The sequence below is a fragment of the Protopterus annectens genome, chromosome 1.part1 (genome assembly GCF_019279795.1).
Source record: "Protopterus annectens isolate FY-2018-M chromosome 1.part1, PAN1.0, whole genome shotgun sequence".
In the NCBI taxonomy this organism is placed as follows: Eukaryota; Metazoa; Chordata; order Ceratodontiformes; family Protopteridae; genus Protopterus; species Protopterus annectens.
Genome location: NC_056726.1, coordinates 419096713 through 419118777, shown reverse-complemented (window position 1 = coordinate 419118777; position 22065 = coordinate 419096713). Strand labels below are relative to the sequence as shown.

The following is a 22065-nucleotide window of genomic DNA, read 5'->3' as shown; positions in this document are numbered from 1 at the left end:
ACTTTGAATCTTGCACCTTCTTCTCAACATTCCTTAAATAGTGGAATAAATTTACTCCTCTTCTGCCTGGTATACAATGAGTAATCATTCTCCACAAAACACTCTGCTGTCTCCCACTTTTAGTACTTTGTTCTGGTGCCACAGTTTTGTCAGAAGTAAATCCTTCTGCTGGTAGGATTCCATCTTTACTATTAAAAGTCTAGGTTACACTCTCATTGTCAGGTTTGTAGCATACACATGATGTGCCCTTTCAACTAACTCTTGGTGTGGAATACCAGTCTAGTTGTTTATTTGTGCTTTCATAAAATTAATAGTTTGTTCCTTCCAGCTTCTCTGGTACAGATGAAAATCGCAGGTTTTCCCTGTGCTCTGTCCTCTAATTCTATTATTTTTTGAAGCATCTCTTCCTGAGCAGTCTTGTATTTAGCCAGACTTTTCTTCATTTTGATCTCTGATTTTTCCAGTTTTATCACCTGATCTGAATATCTGTTTAACGCTTATTCCATTTTTGCAGCCTTTTGTTGTTTGAGTTGATATACTCAATCAGTGTTTTGTTTATTTTAACCAGGTCTGTATGCAGTTATCTTACACTTTCCTGTAGGTTTACTGGATGTCATGTCTGTAGCTTGCACTGTCTTTTACTGAACAGCTGCAGAACTTTTCCCAGTCACTGCTTTTTCCTCACCTTTTTTAGCTGATTTTCTTTCAGGTCCTCTGTATTTCTTTCTCCCTGGTATGAAGGCAATGCACTTACTAACCAGCTACTGAAATTTACCCAGAAACACAAAAGTCTACTGGTCTTCTCTGCTGAGTTTCTGTTTTCAGACTGAGTAGCAGCTTAATTCTAGCTCTCTTCTGCAGCTACCTTGGAAAGTCCATTTCATTTATCTTCTTTGTATTTTCAAAGAACTTTTCTTCACATATTTTTTCCACAATTTGCAACCCTTGTAGTCTGTAAAAAACATGTTCTGTAGTTTCTTCATCACAAATTATACAAATTATTTCACTGATTTATATGCCATATCTCCATCTACTGCTAATGTACTAATCACTAATCTTCATAAAAAATCTTGACATTCTACATGACTTTTACACAATGCTTTTCATACTTTATAGCTTTAACTTTTTCATTTGCTTACTTGAATATTTTACCATATTTTTATACCACACTTTCCTCTCATTTTCAATTTCAAGTTTTATTTTCTATAAAATATTTTCTTCTTGATAACATCTCATTTCTTTATTTATATTTTTCCTCTTTTGAGCATTTTAGCATATCCCAATACCACTCATATTTGTACTTTAGCTAATTTACTAACAACTTCTCATTTTTATCATTTATCCAAAACAAAATGTTATACAAAATCAAAGCAGTGGGATAAACAGCTGGATTTATTAATCCTAAACCTCCATCTTCTTTTTCCAGATACAAGACTCCTCTCTTCACTGGATTTAATTTTGAAACCCTTATAAAAGAGAAAGTTACGTGTATTTATTTTTCATAGTGCACAGACACTTGCTAAATATGCAATCTTTCCCAGTATAACTGAATTAATCAAATAATCCTATTAAATGACAGTGTATACATTTTTCAAAAACAACAAAGCTCTTTTATTTTATCTATCATCCTACTCCACTGTTCCTCACTTACATTTTTACACCCAATCTTATTTCTAATGCAGAGATTTCTTTCGTCAAAAAAGATACTTCTCCTTTCTTTACTAAATCACCCAGTCCTTTGCTTTTTTATTTATAGTCAAGCCTATTATGTTTTAACCATTGATGTACATAACATATAGCTTCTTTCATCCACACACTGCTCCTTGTAATCAATATAGTCTGCATAAGTAAACATTACTGGAATTTTTATCCACTCAGTAGTAGTACAAGAAGCACCTTTTACTTGCAAATGTGCATCTCTAACATATTCATAACGAATACAAACAGCATGCTACTTGTAGGACACCTCTGCTGTATGCCATTATTTATATCAATTTCTTTGCTTAACCATCCATTCACTAAAATTCTTACTTTATTTTTATCATATGCAGAACAACATATATTTTTAATTTTCTTACTAATGTTATACTCATCTATAAATGTCTGCAAAAGTTCATGCTGTACTGTATCAACTGCTTTATTTAAATATCCGATCATGATCTTGGTTTCATCAGTCCTGTTTATATCACCCAAAATTTCCCCCACTATTACAATTCCTGACATTCTTTTCCCTTTAAACTACATATACGATCTTCCATAACATGTTTCATTTTGTTTTCATTCGCTTCTGAATTACTTTCATAAAAGGCTTATAATATACATTGTTCATTATAGGTCTCCAGTTTTCATTTTTTATCTTTCTTTTTCCATACAAATTCAACTATATCACTGTTTAAATCTTTATACATAAAATATTCATTTAACCACTCATTTATAACTTATGTGATTTTTCTGTCTTTCCATGAAATTCTTATAAAATTTGTACAAGACTCCATCTGGTCCTAAAAGCAACTTTTCCAAACATCTAATTCATACAAGGAAATTTTGTTTTCCATTTTTTCTTTCCTTGTTCTGTTAACATGTCATTCTTTTTTTTTTTTTTTGGTACTTTCCATCTTAAAACATCTTCTTTACATAGCTTATTACAACATTCATAATTTGCTCCAAAGACCTTCTTACCTCTCCTCTATCATCTTTCATTCTTGTCATTATACTAATATTCACTGTAACTATGCTACTGAAATAAGTTGATACCTCTTCTCTTTTACCTTGCAAATACTATCTTTACTTCATTTTTTTTAATTTTATCTTGATTCTGTTCATAAATTCTCCATTCTATCACATATTCTCTGCCAATCCATTCCATATCCTTCAAAACATCTATACACACTGCTTTATTTTCTTACAGCTGACTACTATTAAAAAAACTTTTTTGTATTCTTCTTTACAAGCTAGCTACCACTAGGACCAGTTTTTATAACACTCTAGTGGAAATGTGATCTTTCCATAATTGCATATTTATTTTCTTTCCACTGTCCTCCCATAATTTCTCATTTATTCTTTTTATTCTTTTTCCCAACATGATATACTTATTTTCCTGCATTTCTGTCTTCTTGGCTGAATGATGTGAAAAGTGCATTACAAATGTTTCTCCCTCAACTACATTATACCTTGTGATACAACAGAATAATCTACTTCAGTCTTGTATATACCGAATACATGTCCACAAATTATTCCAAATATTTAAAACTGCCACATTTTCTAACTTCAAAAATTTTCTCATCATTTCCTCTGTCTTTTTTCCTCTCAAATCAGGTTAAGATATCCTGTTAATATTCCATTCATATTATTTACTACATAATCCAGAATTTTATGAAAATGTTCTCTTTCCTTACTTGTAATGTAGGCATACAATGCTAAAATTCTATACACTCGATTAGGCAATCTGAGATCTACAACAGTTAATCTTCCCATCATTACCAATGTTACATTCAGTATTTTCACGGACTTCCAACAAAGTACGACTATACCAGAACAAATTTATTTTCCTAGGTTCCATATGGTCTCTCTTTCCCAAAGTTTTTGCTTGTACTCGCTCTTATGTCAAAAATCTTACATCTTCCGTTATTACATCATCATATTTACTGAACTGATTTAGGATGCCCATTCTTCTACTCATATTTTAAATAGTATTTACATTTAATGAAAGAACTTTACAACATAGACACAATAACAATTTTAGAGTATCAGAAATCATGTAAATTTGAAGTATTTATCTCATTTGTATTATCCTTTTCAGTTCTTTATCTCTTTTACACTTAGCCCTTTAAACTTTGTTCTTGTACCTCTTTTTTACCAATAAAATTCTTTTTATCATTCACTATTTTCCAAATATCTTCATCACTTATTTCAGAATCTTCCTCTATAATAACTTCTGCTTCATTTTTCTCTTTATCCTTGTCTTTATTTTTAACCTAGTCTTGTTTCCTTAAATCCTTCCATAAGCTAGAAAATGTAGCAGTTTCCTTCTTTATCTTTTACTGGGACCATTTCTTCTCTCTCACTTTTGTTTCTTCTTCTTCATCCTTTTTCTCTAGATTACAATCCACCCATAAATACCCAATTTTGTTACATATGTAACATTTCAAGTCATACTTTATTTGCATCATGATCTGCACAAATATAGCATTCCCTCTTATCACAGTTACTTATCAAATGATCATCTTTTTCCACAGGAAAAAACATGTTTTTAAGTTGCCCCCAATATTTTACAACACACCTGTTACCTTCTACATTTATCATACTAGGGATATAAGCAATTTGTCTTTCTTTCTCCATGTTCAGCACAACATAACAGCCCCATCCACCATTCCATAATCATCTGTTATCATACACTTTGCTAGTGTCAATAACGTCTTTCCAAAGTTTGCTTAAATGTCTCTTTAAAGTCTCTCAACTTCAATTCGAAACTGAACATTTTTGTCTGTGAAATGCTTTAACCATGTATGAGTTCCATGGATAACAGTTATTTTTCTTTTCATATCCCCCCAAACACTTTCCATCACAGAAATGTCTTTTTATGACTAAGAATAAAAGCTCTTACCTCATGAGCCTTCACTTTCAATGGGACCATTAAATTATCCCAAATGTCATACCTGCCCATTTCTTTTTTCTGCTTTGTTCTGAAATCTTACCAAAATTGCATTTTGATTGTTGACATTTCCTTTCCACTGTTCATCACATCTCTTTCCCTGCAGTTTCCTTAAAAGTCTTGTTATACTCTCTCTTTTTCTGGCAGTCTTTTTTTAAAATGGCTTCTAATCTCTTATAGGTTCATAAGTAGGTACTAGGCTATTGGCCCTAGGGCCTACACAAGCCGAGCCAAAAAGGTACCCTGGCTTTTGCCACCCAAGAAATTTCCTGTGCCCCTGTCAAGCAGAACCACAGTAGTGATCCCCGGGGTGAATTTCCTATTACCCATCCAATCAAGATTTTTCTTGAAGAGTGCTAATGAGGAGCTCTGTTTGACATAGATAGGTAGTCTGTTCCAGAGTATGGGAAGTCTCTGGGACAGGAATCTATCCCTCCAGCATGTACTGTTTATTGTGGTGACAAGGTTTAGGTCCCTAGTGCGTATAGCTCGGAGGGATTGGGATTTCTTTAAGTGGAGCATGTCCAACAGCTCTGGGTTTGACATAGCTTTGTATGTTAGGCAGAGATCGCCTCTGAGTAGGTGATATGCGACTGAGTAAAGCTGGAGGCTTTTTGAGTCGGTCTGCGTAAGGCATCTGTTTGAAGCCAGTAATCCCCTTTGTGAGGTATTTTTGTGGCCTTTCTACTTGTAGATGTCTTGTGAGGTACATACCAAAAGGGGCGTTGTACTCTATAATGGGTCGAATGAGTGATGAGTAGAGGGGAACAATGACCTCTTTTTCTGGATGAGAAACCTTTTGTGATGAGGTGTGCCACATAGAAGGATTTTCTGACCACTGTGGCGATGTGGATTTTGTCCATAATTTCACCTCATGAAACATCTTTTCTACTCTCTGGCTCACTCTGCAACAATAACTCTCCCAAAATATCATCCTGCAACCCTCCCAACTGGAGGGTTATAATAAAACATCCATCATTGTTTTGACCATTTGCTTCCAATGAAACAAATTTGCTGAAACACCACCTCAGAATCCTGTAAAGCCTCAGACACTGGAATGGCATTTGCCCCTGTGCTATCTTCCATCTTCAAGGCTGCCGAACTTGAATGCCAGGTATGGCAGCGAATAATTAGATTAATATGCCACTTGCTATGAAGTATCAGCTAAAGTAATCACTCTGGCAAATTGCTTCAATAACTGGTACAGAACCTGATTTCTTATGCTATTACTTCCTAAATGTGCAAAAGTCAAGACTGAGTCACCACCCCATATATGTACAATATGAACATCAGGTTATATCATACTACAACTGATGAAATGCAATAGCAATTACAATGTTGAAATGCAACAGCAATTATAATGTGAAGTCATAGTCTTGCGATACCTACTAGTATAATATTATCTGATGTCTTCCTTTCCAATTGTGGTAATTTGTGCCGTTAATGTTTTTTATTACTGTATGTGCATTACTTTTATTGTCATTCAAACTATATGTTCATTGTTATGTCTTGCACAGGGACCAAAGCAACATAATTTCGTTCAGTGTGCACTGTGTATATCTGATTGATAATAAAGTTTACTTTGGCTTTGATCTTGGATCTCCTTCAGCACCGTTTTCACAGCTGCCACAGCACTAGGATCAGAACATGTACTCTCCTAACAAGTACAGAAAGTTCCCTGATGCCCTGACCAAATTTCCATTAGTAGCATAAAAAACATTTCAATACTCCCCTTAAGAGAGGCCACTAGTTTAGTAGGATAAACATGGTCAACAAAAGACAAAAAAACTCAAACTCTCCATACTCTTCCTTATCCTGGCCTTCATTTTATCCTTCGACTCTTTTTCATACTCATTTTTCCTACCTAATACTTATTTTGTGAAGCAACCTCCATTCCCTTTTGCTACTGAACTGTTTGTATTTCCTCAGAAGAAAAAAATGGTAAAAAGGAAACACCTCCACTTAAACTTTTTATTCATTCCCCTCAATACTTTAAGTGCACTTTTACTATGTATTACACTATTTTTTCCCTTTAAGCATTATTTTTTCTTCACTTCTCAGATCAAAGCCTCTCCCATAACCTTCAATAATTTTGCTATACTAAATTTCATATGTGCACGTTTATCACAATTCTTTTGTCCTTTTCCATTACAAAAATATCAAAATTCACATTTTTTGCTTAGATACTCACACTTCCTACAAAGCAAGCATTAAATGATATCACAGTTATAAGCAAGTGAATTTTAAGTCCAACTTTTTCATATTCTCTAACTTGTGCAATAAAGAACATCTGAATTCTATCAGACCTAATGTAAAATATTCCTGGAAGGTGCATCACTTTTCAACTTTCATTAAAAGCAAAACAATCCACTTGCCAACCACATTTTCTGATCCCAAATGCTTTCAACAGTCACACAAGGTAAGACAAAAAAAGTACATCATCAACAGAGACTAATCATTAGGAAACAATACATCATTTGCTGAGCCAAGTCATCAGACTACTCAAGTCCACTCCTTTAATTAAAAAAAAAGTCATTACTGACTGGAAGACTAAATACACTTGGAAACAAGTTCTGATGGACAATAGCTATCGGCTTTAACTTCTTCCTCACTACTTCTGCCTCACTACTATCAATACCAAAGTGCAACAGACCCAGCAGTATGGTGTGTGAAACCCACTACTGGTAACAGCTAATATGCAAAAAAACTTAAAATTGCAGAATAAAAGTACACTGCTGCCTTGGGTAATAGTCAAGCTCTGCCGTATCAAATATTTGGTAAACTGATCTCTTATACAGTTCCTTCTCATCTTCATTTGAACATGTGACACCTTCTTCTCATCTTCATTTGAACATGTGACACATTTAAGACTTTTTGCTTAAGTGAAAATACTCAAAAATTAAATACATTTTCAGATCCCCCATCTCTTTTACTATACAACAAACACAAAACAGTATTCACATTTTCAACAAATGAAAACTGCTATTCCAGATAGGAGCAGCCACCCCAATGATGACTGCTTCCACAGGCATTACCTGTTCTAAAATTAAAGTTACCCATGCTAAAGTATCTTACTACCTATGCTCGCACTTGCACTGATTGTTATTAGTTCTTTTCACATCTCGAGTGCCTTCCCAGATGTGAAAAACAGTGAGCATGCTAAACATTAAGTTTTATCCCTAAGAAAAAGCACACTAGCTACATTTAAATAAATTGTCTATACACTGTTGTATTAAATGCACTTAATTAAGGTTACTGCTACTTATATAACTTATTCAATTCCAAATGTTTATTACTGTACCTGTAAATATTAGTTAAGCTACAACTCTTACATCCCTCTCTGCAGAGAATGTTCAGAGCTTGTGATTTTTTGCTTGCAAAAAAAAAATACTGCTTGCACCTGCACTCTGCTTGCTCCCTGTAAAAGCAGTCAGTAATGAGAAAAAACAGCTAGTATCTTTGCAGATAACATGAAAGCATATTAGTAAATTTCATTCAGAACACACTTTTCAGACTTCCCATGGCCAACAGCCTGCATCTGCAGACTTCTTGTCTATCACTATGAGTATTAATTTACTAATGGAAAATAACCAACAACTTTGCAAATGCAAGAAATGTACCATTTTCCATGTTTTTCATAATTGTTTTCAAACCCATTTGGTTAAAAAAATATCTACAACTTAAGCCAATGATATCTGTCTAGACAGCCACCCTTGTAAAACAGGGGAAATTATCTTAACTTTACATATAATATCAATATACTTTTACACCCTACCAAATACCAGCAACCCAAGATCATAACATTATATTAACTAAACTGCTTTTGCACATGTCTAATCTTGTTGCAATGGAAACCCTATGTCTTACAATTAAGAGATAGTTACTTGATTGGCTTTAATATCTTTAATATATGCAAGATTCCTTCACCTCACGTTTAAAATACTCATTATACACTATACAAAACTGCTAGACAATACAATAGGATTTGTAACCATGAACATTTTATACACAGATTAATAATAAAAATGGTTTACATACAGTTACTTCTTCATTCCGGTCAAAGTCCTTCTAAACATTAATACAAAGTGGGGTATACACTTCAAAGTTCATCCATCGGTTTAAAACAAACTCAGTCTTTCTCATTTTGTTTCTATATCCAGTTGGACTGATGTTTTATAGCTTTCCATTTATTCACTAATTTTAGTACTGATGATCTTTATGATTATCTCTGCCTCGTAACACCAATCTATGTTTCAAGACTAGGGTACTCCTGGTTCTTCCAATCAGCTCCTGTTCTTTTTTTTTCTCTCTCAAGCATTTTCCTTTGGAAGAATGGAAATGGTTTCACAGGTAAAGTCTCTTAAAGTTTGTTATTTTCATAAAAAATTCTGCTTGCTGTCTCACTCTTTCGTGGATATTTTTTTTTCTCTGTCAGTGCTTCATCAAAAATGTCTTTGATGGCAGAAAAAAAAATCCCATGTACTTTTGAAGCAATATAATAATCTGTCTGGTTGTATCCAAGGCAAGATACAACCCAAATAGCCAAAGGTTGCTGCAGCATTGAGAATGATGAACATAAATAATTCCATAACAAGTACTAAATAGGGTCCGAATGGAGAGAAAAAAATCAGCAAGAAAAGGAGAACAGTATTGTTGGAACTGAATTCATTCTTAAGTCATGGAGAGTACCTTCATATGGTGAACCCTGTTTTTACAAAATCTCATCAAGGCAACACTGATGTACAGACTGTATTTTACATACCGTGAAAAAAGGTAGGTTAAAAAAATAAAACTGGGGGCACAGGTCGCAGGATAAAATGGGGCCACTCCTAGTGTACACATACCAGAACTAGGGAAAAGGCAGTCCTCAGGACATAGAAACATTCCTGTCACTGATTTAGGCCAGATTCAAGGGGAGCACGGCTCTCCTGTCATACAAGGTAGTAGCAATCTGCAAAACAAACATACTGACTTGTCAAAAAAGAGGCATAGATACAATAAACTGGATTTTTGAGAATAAGGATAAAATTGTGCGCTGATACTCTTACGCAAGAAGCACTCAATTTCCAGAGGACAGGTATTGAAAGTAAGAGAGAAATTATGAAACAGAAATACTTGCACAAGAAAAAACATTAAAAACTACAAATAAAAACATAAGTTCCTTAGTTCAACAAATCGAGGAAAAACATTATATAGTTGAAGAATTATTGGGCCACCTGGAAAAAGAAGCAACAGAGGAAGTGAGAAAAGATAAAAAAGACAGGTTTTAACGGGTATAAGAAAAAAGTATGGATATGGGAAACAAGAGCGAGATCAGATATAGTGCAATATTTATGCACAGAAGAAAGCCAAACTAAAGAAAACAAAAAAGCAACTCTGAAATTATTTTAAGAGAAATACAGAGAAAGACACACAGAAATGATGAATTTCACAAAAGGTAAATGTAAAAAATAAGAATAGTTGCTGTTCGTCTTTCGGCTTTTTCTCGGTAAGGGGTCGCCACAGCGGAACTCCGGTTCGCTAATGATTAGCAGTAGATTTTTACGAAATGCAGAGGTGCCAGCTCGAAGCCCAACCTTAAACGAAGGCATGCCCATTTACACACGCATGTCTTCTGAATGCTATACAACCGTGGGGAGGACATGTAGACTCTACAGAAATGAAACAGATACTGAAGATTTACATCATCTGAGTAGTGAAGGGTTTACTGTAAAAATTCCAACAAAGGCAGTGTTGCAACATGATAAACCAGTGGGTCCCCCAGACATACAAGCAGTGAGTAGAACAAGATATAGATGAAGAGGATATGCCACAAGGCAGTGTAGGAGACTTACATGAAAGTCCATTAAAACTTGCACAGCAAAGGAAGGAGTAGGACAGACAGTCAACTATGATGCAGGTAATGCAGTGTGATGGGCCAATGGGTCCCCTGCATGTAGGAGCAACAGATGAAGCATGATGTATCTGAAGAGGTTATGTCACAGGACAATGTTCTGGAACCTTCTGTAGAAGAACTCAATGGAAACAGAAAAGCAAAGATGATGTTCTCAGTCTACAAAAAATGATCTAGGGGAAGGTCAACTTGATTAAAAAGAGATGGGCAAACATATTAAGATAGACGAAAGAAGTATATTTCAGAAAGTAAATAAGACTCAAAATGTCAGATGACTGGTAAAGCAGACGAACACCATAATCAGGACTCTTAAGAGAAATTTGTGTATATTACTGTACAGCTAAACTAATAATGGATAAAGTGTTATCACAAAATCACAGAAAAATAAAAAACTGCAGGAACAGGTAGAATGCCACCATGGAAGCAATGAATATAGAAAACTACTATATAAAGCAACTAAGACAAGAGCCATCACTGTTAGAAGAAAACTAAAAAGAGAACAGATTATTAAAAATTCTTGGAAATATACATATAGTAAAAGCAGCACACAAAGTATCAAAACAGACAAGGATTTATCATACACCACCTCCAAAAATAAACTAAAAAACATTAACACAGACAGAAAAACTTAGGTGTGTAGATAAATATAAAGGAAATGTACAAAACAAGCAATTCACTGATTACCCAAAATGATCAAAGAGCACTATTGGCTAACATCAAAGACTGATTACCTTTAATTATGCCCTGACTCAGAAATCAGGTCCATTTTCATAAAATAAAAAAATAAGCACATGGGGTAACTCTTCACCAAACAGTTATATCTTTATACTTGCACCCAAACGGGTCTGTATCACATAATCAAAGTCTTAAAACTTCGAACACAGAATGTTCGAACCATTCTGTTCAAAGTTACACAACTTCAACTAGTGAAAAAAAAAAAAAAAAAAAAAAAAAAAAAGTAAAAACAAAATAAACTGTTGTAAGCAGGGGGGCAAGCCCCCCTGCACCCCCCACTACTTAAATATACCAACACCGAGATCGCACCACATTGAAATGAACAGAAACCTCTCCTTATGGAGAGTTCCGTTTAAACGCTCGAACTTGTACAAGTTCGAACTTATGGTCTCGACCATATGGGGTTCGAACTTTTACAAGTTCGACTATGAGATAGGAACCCCACCCAAACACATACTTTTAAAATACATTACACTATTTAAAAATACTTGCCTAGATCACAAAAGGCAAGGCATCAGTTAAGGTACCAAATAAACATCTGGTCAACAAATCAGTAGATAAAATTAATTACTAATTAAAAAAGTTAAACACGAAGTAAAATAAGACAGCTGGCAGTCCATACAGAACTTAGTTACTGTCAAACAAATCTAAATGCTAATACATGGTCTAGATAAAAATAAATCCTAGCTATAAACAACCAATATATAGCCTCTATTCTCACCTCTTTCATGATTTTGATGGCCTCGACCCTGTGCTGTGGAGGAGGGTACAAAAGAATGCGGTGATACAGTGATTGTAATACAGGTTTCATGGATTCCATACAACCCACCAGTCTGACCAATTCTGCTGCTATACAGTATATAGTACGAGCAACTGGTCCAATTGGGGCTGGGGCTGTGGAAGAACAACCTGAACCCCTCCCGTGGTCTGAGACCCCTGATGGTGTGCTGTCCATTTCAAAGGAATTAGCTCCATGAGCTGAAGTAATCGTCTTGTCATTTGCAGGATTTCCCAGGATCACGATTAGAGCTGGACATAGTTGTTTCCTGAAGAAAATCAAAACAGTAAGATTAACAAATTGCAAATTTTTAAGCCTCACAGACAGTGCACAAATGACAGGGAATACTTTTTAATTGTATAACAAAACAGCATAATCTGAAACCAAAGTAATTGTTTCATACCTCATAGTTTAAACAATGTACATTTAACTTATTTCTCAGCCACTCTTGACTACTCTGTAAAATATGCACCGAACAAAGCATTGGTTTGTCTATTACAAATCTGTTAAGGAATAATAACAGCTTAAAAGCTGACAATCTCACATACATTAGATTTATTTAAAGTTTAATGACCTGGATTGCAGAACATAGTGTCACTCAGTTTTGGTGGAAGCCCAATGAGAAAAGCTTAATTCGAAACAGACTATTATGCTTGGCTCTCCGGTTATAACTACTTTGTACATGTTTGAGAGATAGATGACAAGAAATTCACCTTGAAAGAGAAACTCACGATTTTGAGAATATAAATTAGTTATAACGGGACAAACACAATCATAATTATTTGTATTATGTGAAGTTCTACTACAGACAGGTTAAAGTTTTGAAAGATGTAAAACACTTAACACTTCTACATAGTCTGCAGCCAGAAATAAAGTATACCTGTGAGCATTCAACAGCTCTAGAACTGCAAGGCTCTTCATTCTGCCACACGTTTTTTTTAATGCAGCCTTCAAAGCTGTAAAAATATTTCCACCACTGTTCTATGTCCTGCACAAGAGACCTAATCAGAACAGCTTCCAAAAGTACATAACAAGGTTTATGGAGTGCTACAATTATACTCCAAAAGCAGGAGAACATTTTGTTTAGCACCTTCCTGATGTCAAAAAGTGCTTAGCAAGCTTTTGTTAAGCACCCCCAAGTGCTGTTAACATTCGGTCTCATGCTAGAGATTGACAGCTCACAGGTTTATAAGTGCGTAACAGACTAATGACCACTGGGGTCTTTACAAACCTAGCCAATCATCTTAATTGTAGTCCACAAGTTTATGTCCCTTTGAGGTTATTTTAAGGGGGGTATATGTAAGCAAGGACAATATTTACAAGCTGCCTCTGTCCATTACAGAGACAGATGTTACACCAGATGTACTGTTGATTCCCCTTCCACTGGTCCAGTTTTCCCTTGAATAGGGTTAGGGTAGAGCTCTGATTCACACAGATGGGATGCCTGTTCCAGAGACAAAAACCTGTTCTGCCAGTGTGTCCTGTTTATCTTTCAAGCAAAGTATAAAACTTTCAGTAGAATAATTCTATGATACTATTCGTTTTGTGGATATGCAAAAGATCCATTAGAGTGAGATCCAAGGATGCCTTGTATGTTCGGCATGGATCTCATCTCATCAATCTGTAGGAAACAGATAGGGCTTTGAGGCAATTTGCATAGGACGTGCTATTTATGCCTTGTATTCTTTTTGTGAGAAACCTCCCTCTGCACACATGCCATTTGTTGAATGTGCCTGGTCAGGTACATACCAAAAGGGTTGTTGTACTCAATGGGCCTGACAGTGCTGGTGGACAAACTGTGGCAGATGGTAAAACAGCTTTGAAAGCTGTTAGGCACTTCATTCTACCACAACTAAAAACAAAGAAATACGGTAGTATGAAGTGTTTACATTTTTAAAGCTATTCTTTCTTCAATGGGACACTTTCTGCCTGATGTCTGTCTAGCTGACAATGCTGACGTCTTTTAAAGGTTTTAAAAGTTAGTAACACACTGTATGCTTCCACATTTTTTTCCTGTAACTGGTAGTAGCATATGGAGCAGACACACCTCGATGCACTACAAAGAACTAAGATTAGGTCTTCCTGATTATAACTTCTCAGCATGGATGCCAAAATTCACCACTCGGGCTTCAATCCCAAGGTGAACTTTTCGACATACATGTCTCAGACGTAAATGGTTATCATCAGAGACTCAATCATAACCCTCTAGGTCATTCACCCTTCTCACATCAGAAAGGTTCATAACAATCTTATCTTTTTGCTGATTTTGCAAAACAATCAGCATGCTCCATGTAGAACACTGCAGTAAGCAGAAAAAGATGCGTGAAAGCTGTAGAGTTTACATAAGATTATGAAGGACGTCAAAAACAAACAACCAAAACCTTGCAGTATATGACAAAAATTAGACCAAATTTTTACAGCAAAATAAAAAAGTCATTGTACAAATGAAGTACTTGGAATTGTAAAGGAATATTGTGTGCTTCTAGCTTAAGAAGCGCAGACATAAAATTGAAGAATTAGTATAAGTTCAACAACCATAAAGGTACTGCACTGTGCACTCTGTACAGTCATATCAGCACTGGTAAATTTGCACAAGACGCAGAACACAACAGATCAGTGTAAGAAGAGTAATACTTTTGTAAGTAAACTTAGGAGAACAGTAGATGTTAAGAGTTATTATTGCTGCAGGAGCCTTAGCTATATAGGTTACATCCTGCATTGAATAATAACAGCCAGTTACCAAAGCTCAAGGGCATCCTCCACACACTCAAGGCCATTGGCAACTCAAGCAGAGCAATACAAAAATCAACAGTCTGGGTGCCAAGCCCTTCACAGTTTTCAAGTTAACTAAAAGAGGGAGCCTAGAGTCCAAAAAGAGGGCAAAGTTAGGTAAGCAAAGTTCAATGTCCACACCCTCGCAACAGAAAACATACAAAAATAAGAGGGAGGGAGTGCCTACTGCAGCAGTGACTAATAAAACATCTGCTATTATGAAAGGTTCTGGAAATTAGGCAGGGTAATGAATAGCTCGTCTCAAAGTAAACTCGGATATCACTTTAGGCATAAATGAATTATTCGTTTTTAAAGAAACACGTCTTTGTAGAAAATAAGAGAAGGTTGACCCACTATGAGAACTTGCAACTCAGACATTCTACTTTTAGGACTCAGGGCAAACAGTAAAACTGTTTTTCATGTTAAGAACCTAAAAAAGCCAGATGAACAAGTTCAAATGAATTAGGAGATTAGGATCCTTTTTTTTTTTTTTTGGACAAATGTGCAGAATCCCTCTAACACATGAATGCATTGAAAGAGGGGGATCTATGGGCAGCCATGGAGAAATGGCTGATAAACTAACCTTAACAGAGGAGTAAGGAAAGGCCAGATGATGACAACTCTCAATTATTACAGAACCAGAGAAATATAGTCTTAAAAGGGTCATTGTTCTTATTTTGGCACCAACCAGAAAATATTTTCCATTTACCAATATGTAATTTCATAGTAGCATGTTTCCTTGCCCTCCCTTAATACCTGCTGCACATACCCAGGAGACAGGTGCCTACTTAGTTGACATTGTTTCAAGTTTCGGTGCAACAAACAACACCTGTCTTGTATAAGTAGGTCCAGGCAGTCTGTGAGGAAGCTTGTGGTAACTGCCTCAGCTATTTCCAAAAGAAGCAAGAACCATGTTGCCTAAGCCAGAAGGGAGTAACCACAATGACCCTTTAGACAGAGCCCTTCTGACTCTTCAGAATGACTGTGGATATCACTGGAGAGGAAGGAAAGGCATGCAGGAACATTTCTGAGTAAGGAAATAAGAATACATCTATATATCAGACCTAATCAGGAGTCTTGGAGCACCATTGTTTGTTGTGAATGGAAGCAAAAAGATCTGCTTGTAGAGTTCCCCATAGATGGGTCAAATCTTGGAAAACTCCCCGATTCAACTTCCATTTGTGAGGGTCTATCCTGGTCCTGCTTAGCTTGTCAGTCACAATATTTTGCTTTAATGGAATGTAAGACACTTGTACTGAACTGCCATATCCCAAGCTACTATGGCTAATCCGCACAGAAATTAAGAACGAGAATCCTCCTGTTTGTGTATTTAGCACATCACTATGGTGTTGTCTGTAATCACCTGTAGCGGCCCTGGGGAGGTGGTTGAGTACATTTATGACTGCCAACGTCTCGTATTATATTTGTATGTTTTGGTCTGTCTTTTTTTGTTCCATACATTATGCACTTTTACCCCCCACAGATACAGCTCCCCAAGGCATCCATTACAGTCTGTAGTGGAACTGGAAGAGAAAGTGGAAGACTGATTCAGGTAAAACTGGTCTCCCTGCCGAAGCAGTTCCATTTTTACAAATCCCATAAGTGGAATTTGAAAAGTCAGGGGGTGTTGATGTTGGAAGCATACAGGTTTCAGGTGTCACTGAATCTTTCCTCAAGCCAGACTCCACATGAGAATCATAAGAATTATAGATGCTATGAATCCAAGTAACCAGAGAAACTCCTTTGCTGAAATCCTGGACAGAGTACAAAAACTGAGGAACAGACCCAGATATACACTGAATTTTTCCTGTGGAAGAAAAGCTCTTTGAATTGAGGTTATCTAGGAGACACCTCAGGAAAACAATCCTGTGGGAAGGAGTCAAAAGACTTTTGAGTGGTCTTCTGGAAACCCGGTCTGCGAAGATCAGGACCAAGTCAGAAACTCCAGACACTTTGAAAAACAGTCTGCGAAGATAAGCACGTCCTCTAAACAAGGAAAAAAAGTAAACACCCTGCGGTCTGCCATAGGCTATCACTGGAGCTAGACATTTTCTGAACACCCTTGGAGCAGTGGGTAATTCAAAGGATAACGCCAAGAAATAATAGAGTAATCCAGACACAGAAAAACATTAACATTTTAAATCTGATGCGATAGGAATATGACAAGCATCCTTTCAATACAAAGTTAATAAAAAAGTGAAAGGGGGAATATGTGCAAACAGAACAAAAAGTAGCTTCCACCAAAGCAAATATGTAGTTAAAATCATTTCCTTTAATAAAACTTTAAAACCACAAGCTGCACGAGTATTTCAGTCACAGGTCTATACAGGATAAGCGCTTTCAGTAAAATACCTTCATCAGATCCTATTGTGCTGACCCAACTTTGATTAATTTAAATAACGAGCAACCAATCACAGGCTAAAAAGCTCCTTGTCTATTTCAGTATATTGAGACCAATGAAAGCCACTTTAGCATACACACCCTCTTCTACACCAGTCATATACTTTCTATTACTTCTTATTCAGACTTCTCTCTAATATAGGTTTGAGTGGAATAACCTGATTCAACCCTGGTGGCTAATTCGCTCTCAGGTTCATAATCCATTTTGTTTCTTCTTTTTCTGTGTTATTAAATAAATCTCCTCCATGAATGCTGACACTTACGTGAGAAATGACCATGAATTTAAATGAAAGTCCTGGATTGTCCTGTATATGCACAAACAGGGCATTTGTTTTTATTTTATTTTTGATATCCAGTTGGTGATGAAGAAAGCATTCCAAGGCTTTGTGAACTGCAACAGCAAGAATATTATTTACATTGCTACGTGCAATTTATGCCATGCCTACTATGTAGGTAAAACAAATAGGAAGTTTAAGGAACGCATTCTTGGATGTGTGCTGGTGTAATATAGCATGTGATTCCTCCACATGGGTTTCCTGTACAGAAAAGTTCCAATTCCTTTATATTTATTCAATATTATTTGAGCATCCAGAAATTCAACAGCATGATCTGATGCTTTCACTTCGAACCTTAGAAAACTAGTTGTACTTGTTAGATAACCAACAAAGTCATTTAGTTTTTCAGTTCCTCCATCCCATAGAAGGATATCATCTACAAACCTGTTGTAGAAAATGATGTGTTCCATCCAACATTTCTTTGCATCCATTTCCCATTGTCTCTCCCATTCAGCCAAAACTAGATTGGCATAGCTATTCGCGCAGGGAGTGCACATGGCTACTCCCCATTTTTGCCAAAAATAGGTTTCACCATAGACAAACACATTGTTTTCTAGTATCAATTCGAGTAGGCTGCAAAATAAATCCACATCTATGGTACTGTTGAAAATGCATGCAAAATCCCTTATTGTTTCTGTGTCAAAACTATTAGGTATGCTGGTAAACATCCAAGACATATTTTTCAAAATGCAGTGGAAAATCAAGTGACTCGTGCATTGAGGTTATGCACCAATGATGAAGTTTTCTTGGAAGAGCAAGCTAATCTGATGAAAAAATTTGCATCCAGGGGATATAATAAAAGAAGATTGGACATGGATAAAGACAAAGCAATGGCTATTCGTCATGAAAAGGGACAACCTTACTATTCTAAGAACCCAAATATCCATACAAGTATAAGAAAGAATAACAACAACCTTAGATGCATTATGACATAATACAGACTGCCCAGAGATTTGTGATGTGATTAAAAAGTATTGGCCCATTCTAACAGCTGACAGTAAAATCAGAAAAATTGTAGAAGCACCACCATGCTTTTCATTCAAAAATAAGAAAAATCTGAAGAGCCTTTTATGTAATAATGATGGCCTATGTACTGAGCAGTTGATGAATGGAAGAAGGTTAATAGGCACACGAAGAAGTGGTAAAGCCTGTAGTTATATTAATATAACGGGCAATTTTATGCATCCAGTTACCAGGCAAATATGTACAAATCCCAAGGCTTTGTGAACTGTTACAGCAAGAATATTATTTACATTGCTGCTTGCAATTCATGCCATGCTTACTGTGTAGATAAAACAAATAGGAAGTTTAAGGAACGCATTCTTCGTCACCAACTGGATATCAAAAATAAAATTAAATACAAATGTTCTGTTTGGGCATATACCAGGACATTCATTTAAATTCATGGCCATTTCTCAAGTGTCAACATTTGTGGAGGAGATTTATTTAATAAAACAGAAAAAGAAGAAACAAAATGGATTATGAACCTGAGAGCGAATCAGCCACCTGGATTGAATCAGGTTATTCCACTCAAACCTATATTAAAGGAGAGAAGTCTGAATAAGAAGTACCAGAAAGCATATGACTTGTACAGAAGAGGGTGTGTATGCTAAGAGTGGCTTTCATTGGTCTCAATGTACTGAAATAGACAAGGAGCTTTTTAGCCTGTGGTTGGTTGCTTGTTATTTAAATTAACCAAAGTTGGGTCAGCACAATAGGATCTGATGAAGGTATTTTACTGAAAGCGCTTATCCTGTCTAGACCTGTGACTGAAATACTTGTGCAGCTTGTGGTTTTAAAGTTTTATTAAAGGAAGTGATTTTAACTACATATTCGCTTTGGTGGAAGCTACTTTTTGTTCTGTTTGTACCTGGTTCTCTTAAGTAAGGCTTCCTTTAGAGGAGTCGCTTCTCATTTTTGAAAGGGGGAATATGTGGTAACAGGTTGTGAAGAGATACCATTTGAACTCTGGTTCTTTCACAAGCTGCCTTCTTAGGGGCTGCAGGCTGGCTGTCAGTCATGTTACAGTCTATAAAAAAAAAAAAAAAAAAAACAGCATCCTCCTGGAAGAACAGGAGGATGAAGAAGTTCCAGTTGTAATAAATTATAATATTAAAAAAATGGAATGACATCACATTCCCACTGAAACAACTGGTTCAGCCTAGATAAGGTTTCAGAAAAGGAATTGTTTTCCCTTAGGGCACTCAGAAGAAATACTCTCTCCTCAGAATCAGGATAATTTACTGGACAGAAAAACAGAAGTTGATTCCTCACAATCATTTCCCTGCTCATCACACTGGCAATCTTCAGGAAATGAAGAACTTCTTTTTCTTTTACCAGTAAATCCAGAATGGGAGACGTTAAGAGCCTGAACTAAGACTAGTAAATCATGCCTGCATAAAGTACCTGAGACAGGACAAGGTAAATGTTTAACTTTCTGCATATTTCAGCAGGAATTTCCATAGAATATTTCCACAGAAGCAGACAGACCTCTGCCAGGAACATTACCCCAGGGAACAGGCATTCCACACCAGCTAAGAAAAGAAGCATTCGGGGGCAGAGCCTAGATGGCCAATTGGTAACAGCTTTTTTCTTGAGCTCCACATCAGCTACTAAGAAACAGGAAAATTATTACTTTACTGTCACTAGCTCCTTAAAGTTATACAGTCTATTTGGGAATAAACAATCTACTAGATTCTCAACTATGGAGTCTTTCCTTAAAAAAATTTGTCAAAACTAATGATTATACAACTGAACAGAGATGAGCAACTCAAAATCTTCACATGCTGATTCCAGATTAAGGAAGGAGATCCAGTCTATCTCTATCACTCCCCAGGAATTGTCTCTAAAAATGGTTAGATTTACTGACAACCTTGAAACTTTAAAGATGAACTGTCAACAACAAACTGATGTTCTGAAGGAAATACTCCAGCAGCAAAATTCTGAACATTGAAACTTCACTGAATGAAACAGACAAAAGAAGATTAATCCCACTGTGAGACCATACTGCAACAAAATAACTGTCTGATAAATAAAGTAGAGACATTGAAAACAGAGAGAGAACAGCTATTAAAATGTTGGTCTCCCTGAAAAAACAGAAGGAGAAGATATTATTTCTTTCCTAAATTCCTGGCTACCTGAATTCTTGGACTTAAAAGAAGGTATGTCCTACGGGATCAAGAGAGCACATAGAGCCATAGGGAAAACCTATTTCTTCTTCCCCTAATGCTTCTCCAAGATCTATTGTTGTGAAGTTTCTATCCTTTTTAGATAAAGAACTTATTCTGAGAACAGCTTGGAGGAAAAGTCCCTTATCTTTTAAAGGAAACCACATAAGGCTAGACAATGATTATTCCACAGAGTACTGGAAATGAGAAAAAGCTGTTGGCCATTGGTAAGGCTTTTATAGTAAAATAAAATTAAAGCACAATTAGTCTATCCAGCCAAAATCAAAATCTATTATCAGAATGAGATGAGATCTTTCAACAATATAGAAGAAGCTGTATCTTTTATTCAAAACAATAACATCATCACAATCCCAGAAGGTATGGACTAGACACCATCTATGACCCTTAAAAGAGCATCTGAGAAAAACAACTGGACAGATGTAAAAAAGAAGAAAATGAAAACTGGAGTTGAAGTCACTGGACTTCCTAATTCTCTCAAAGATCAAGCTAAGTCATAAAATGTTTATTGATACCTAGACTTAAAGAAATATGTATCATTACTTTACTTATCTTACATATGTCTTTATAAAACTTGCAATTTAAAATTAATAATGCTATATTCCTATTAGATACAATTGCTAGTGATGCCCAAGATATACGACTAGATGAATTCTGCACACGTGTTCATTTGCTTACTGAATTGTCTTTCTTTTTTTTTTTTTGACTTGTTAAGGAAGGAAGAGGGAAGTGGGGTAGGAGGATGTTTGAAACAGATAATTTTGTAGCTGTCTGCTTGTTTGGTAGTCTGAGGTGGAAAATTTCAGTGTTTGGTTTTGGGTATGCAACGCAAGGAACTCGGTGTATTTTATTTATTTGTTTTTTTTAAATGTTTCAAGCATTCTGTCATTATAAGACTTCAGCATATTATGGTATTTTTTTTCTTAATCGATCCCATTTACAGCTTAGCGTTTTAACATTCTAAACTGTCTTTTCTCTCTTTCACGAGAAAAGTAATCACGAGCACTGCTCTGAATTCAAAAGTTGTTTCTACCCTCTTTTTTCACTCAAGCACTCTCGTGCCTGTCTGTAAACTGAGCTTTGTTTAACATTATGAAGCTTGTCTGAATTGCCTTTGCGTACTGGGTCAAAAATCCGTGGTCAGCTATGCGAGTGTTGCTGACGTGAAACGGGGATCTTCTTTGTCCGTCTCGCTGATTAACAGCCCATAGTTACTTGAACGTAATACCAATAAATCATTAAACTAAATGTTAAAAACCATGATAATTTATAAAACCATGATAATTATTAACTTGATTCAAGTAAAATAAACTGGA

The 22065-nt window shown here is 35.9% G+C and overlaps 1 protein-coding gene across 1 annotated transcript in view; it reads right to left on the bottom strand.

Annotated features, from left to right (window-relative positions):
• ARFGEF3 (ARFGEF family member 3) overlaps window positions 1-22065 on the bottom strand; it is a 2280599-nt gene that overhangs the window by 1266404 nt on the left and 992130 nt on the right. The window contains exon 10 of the mRNA XM_044087095.1: window positions 12001-12325. Coding sequence (XP_043943030.1) covers window positions 12001-12325 — 325 coding nt within the window. The remainder of the gene's footprint in view (window positions 1-12000; window positions 12326-22065) is intronic.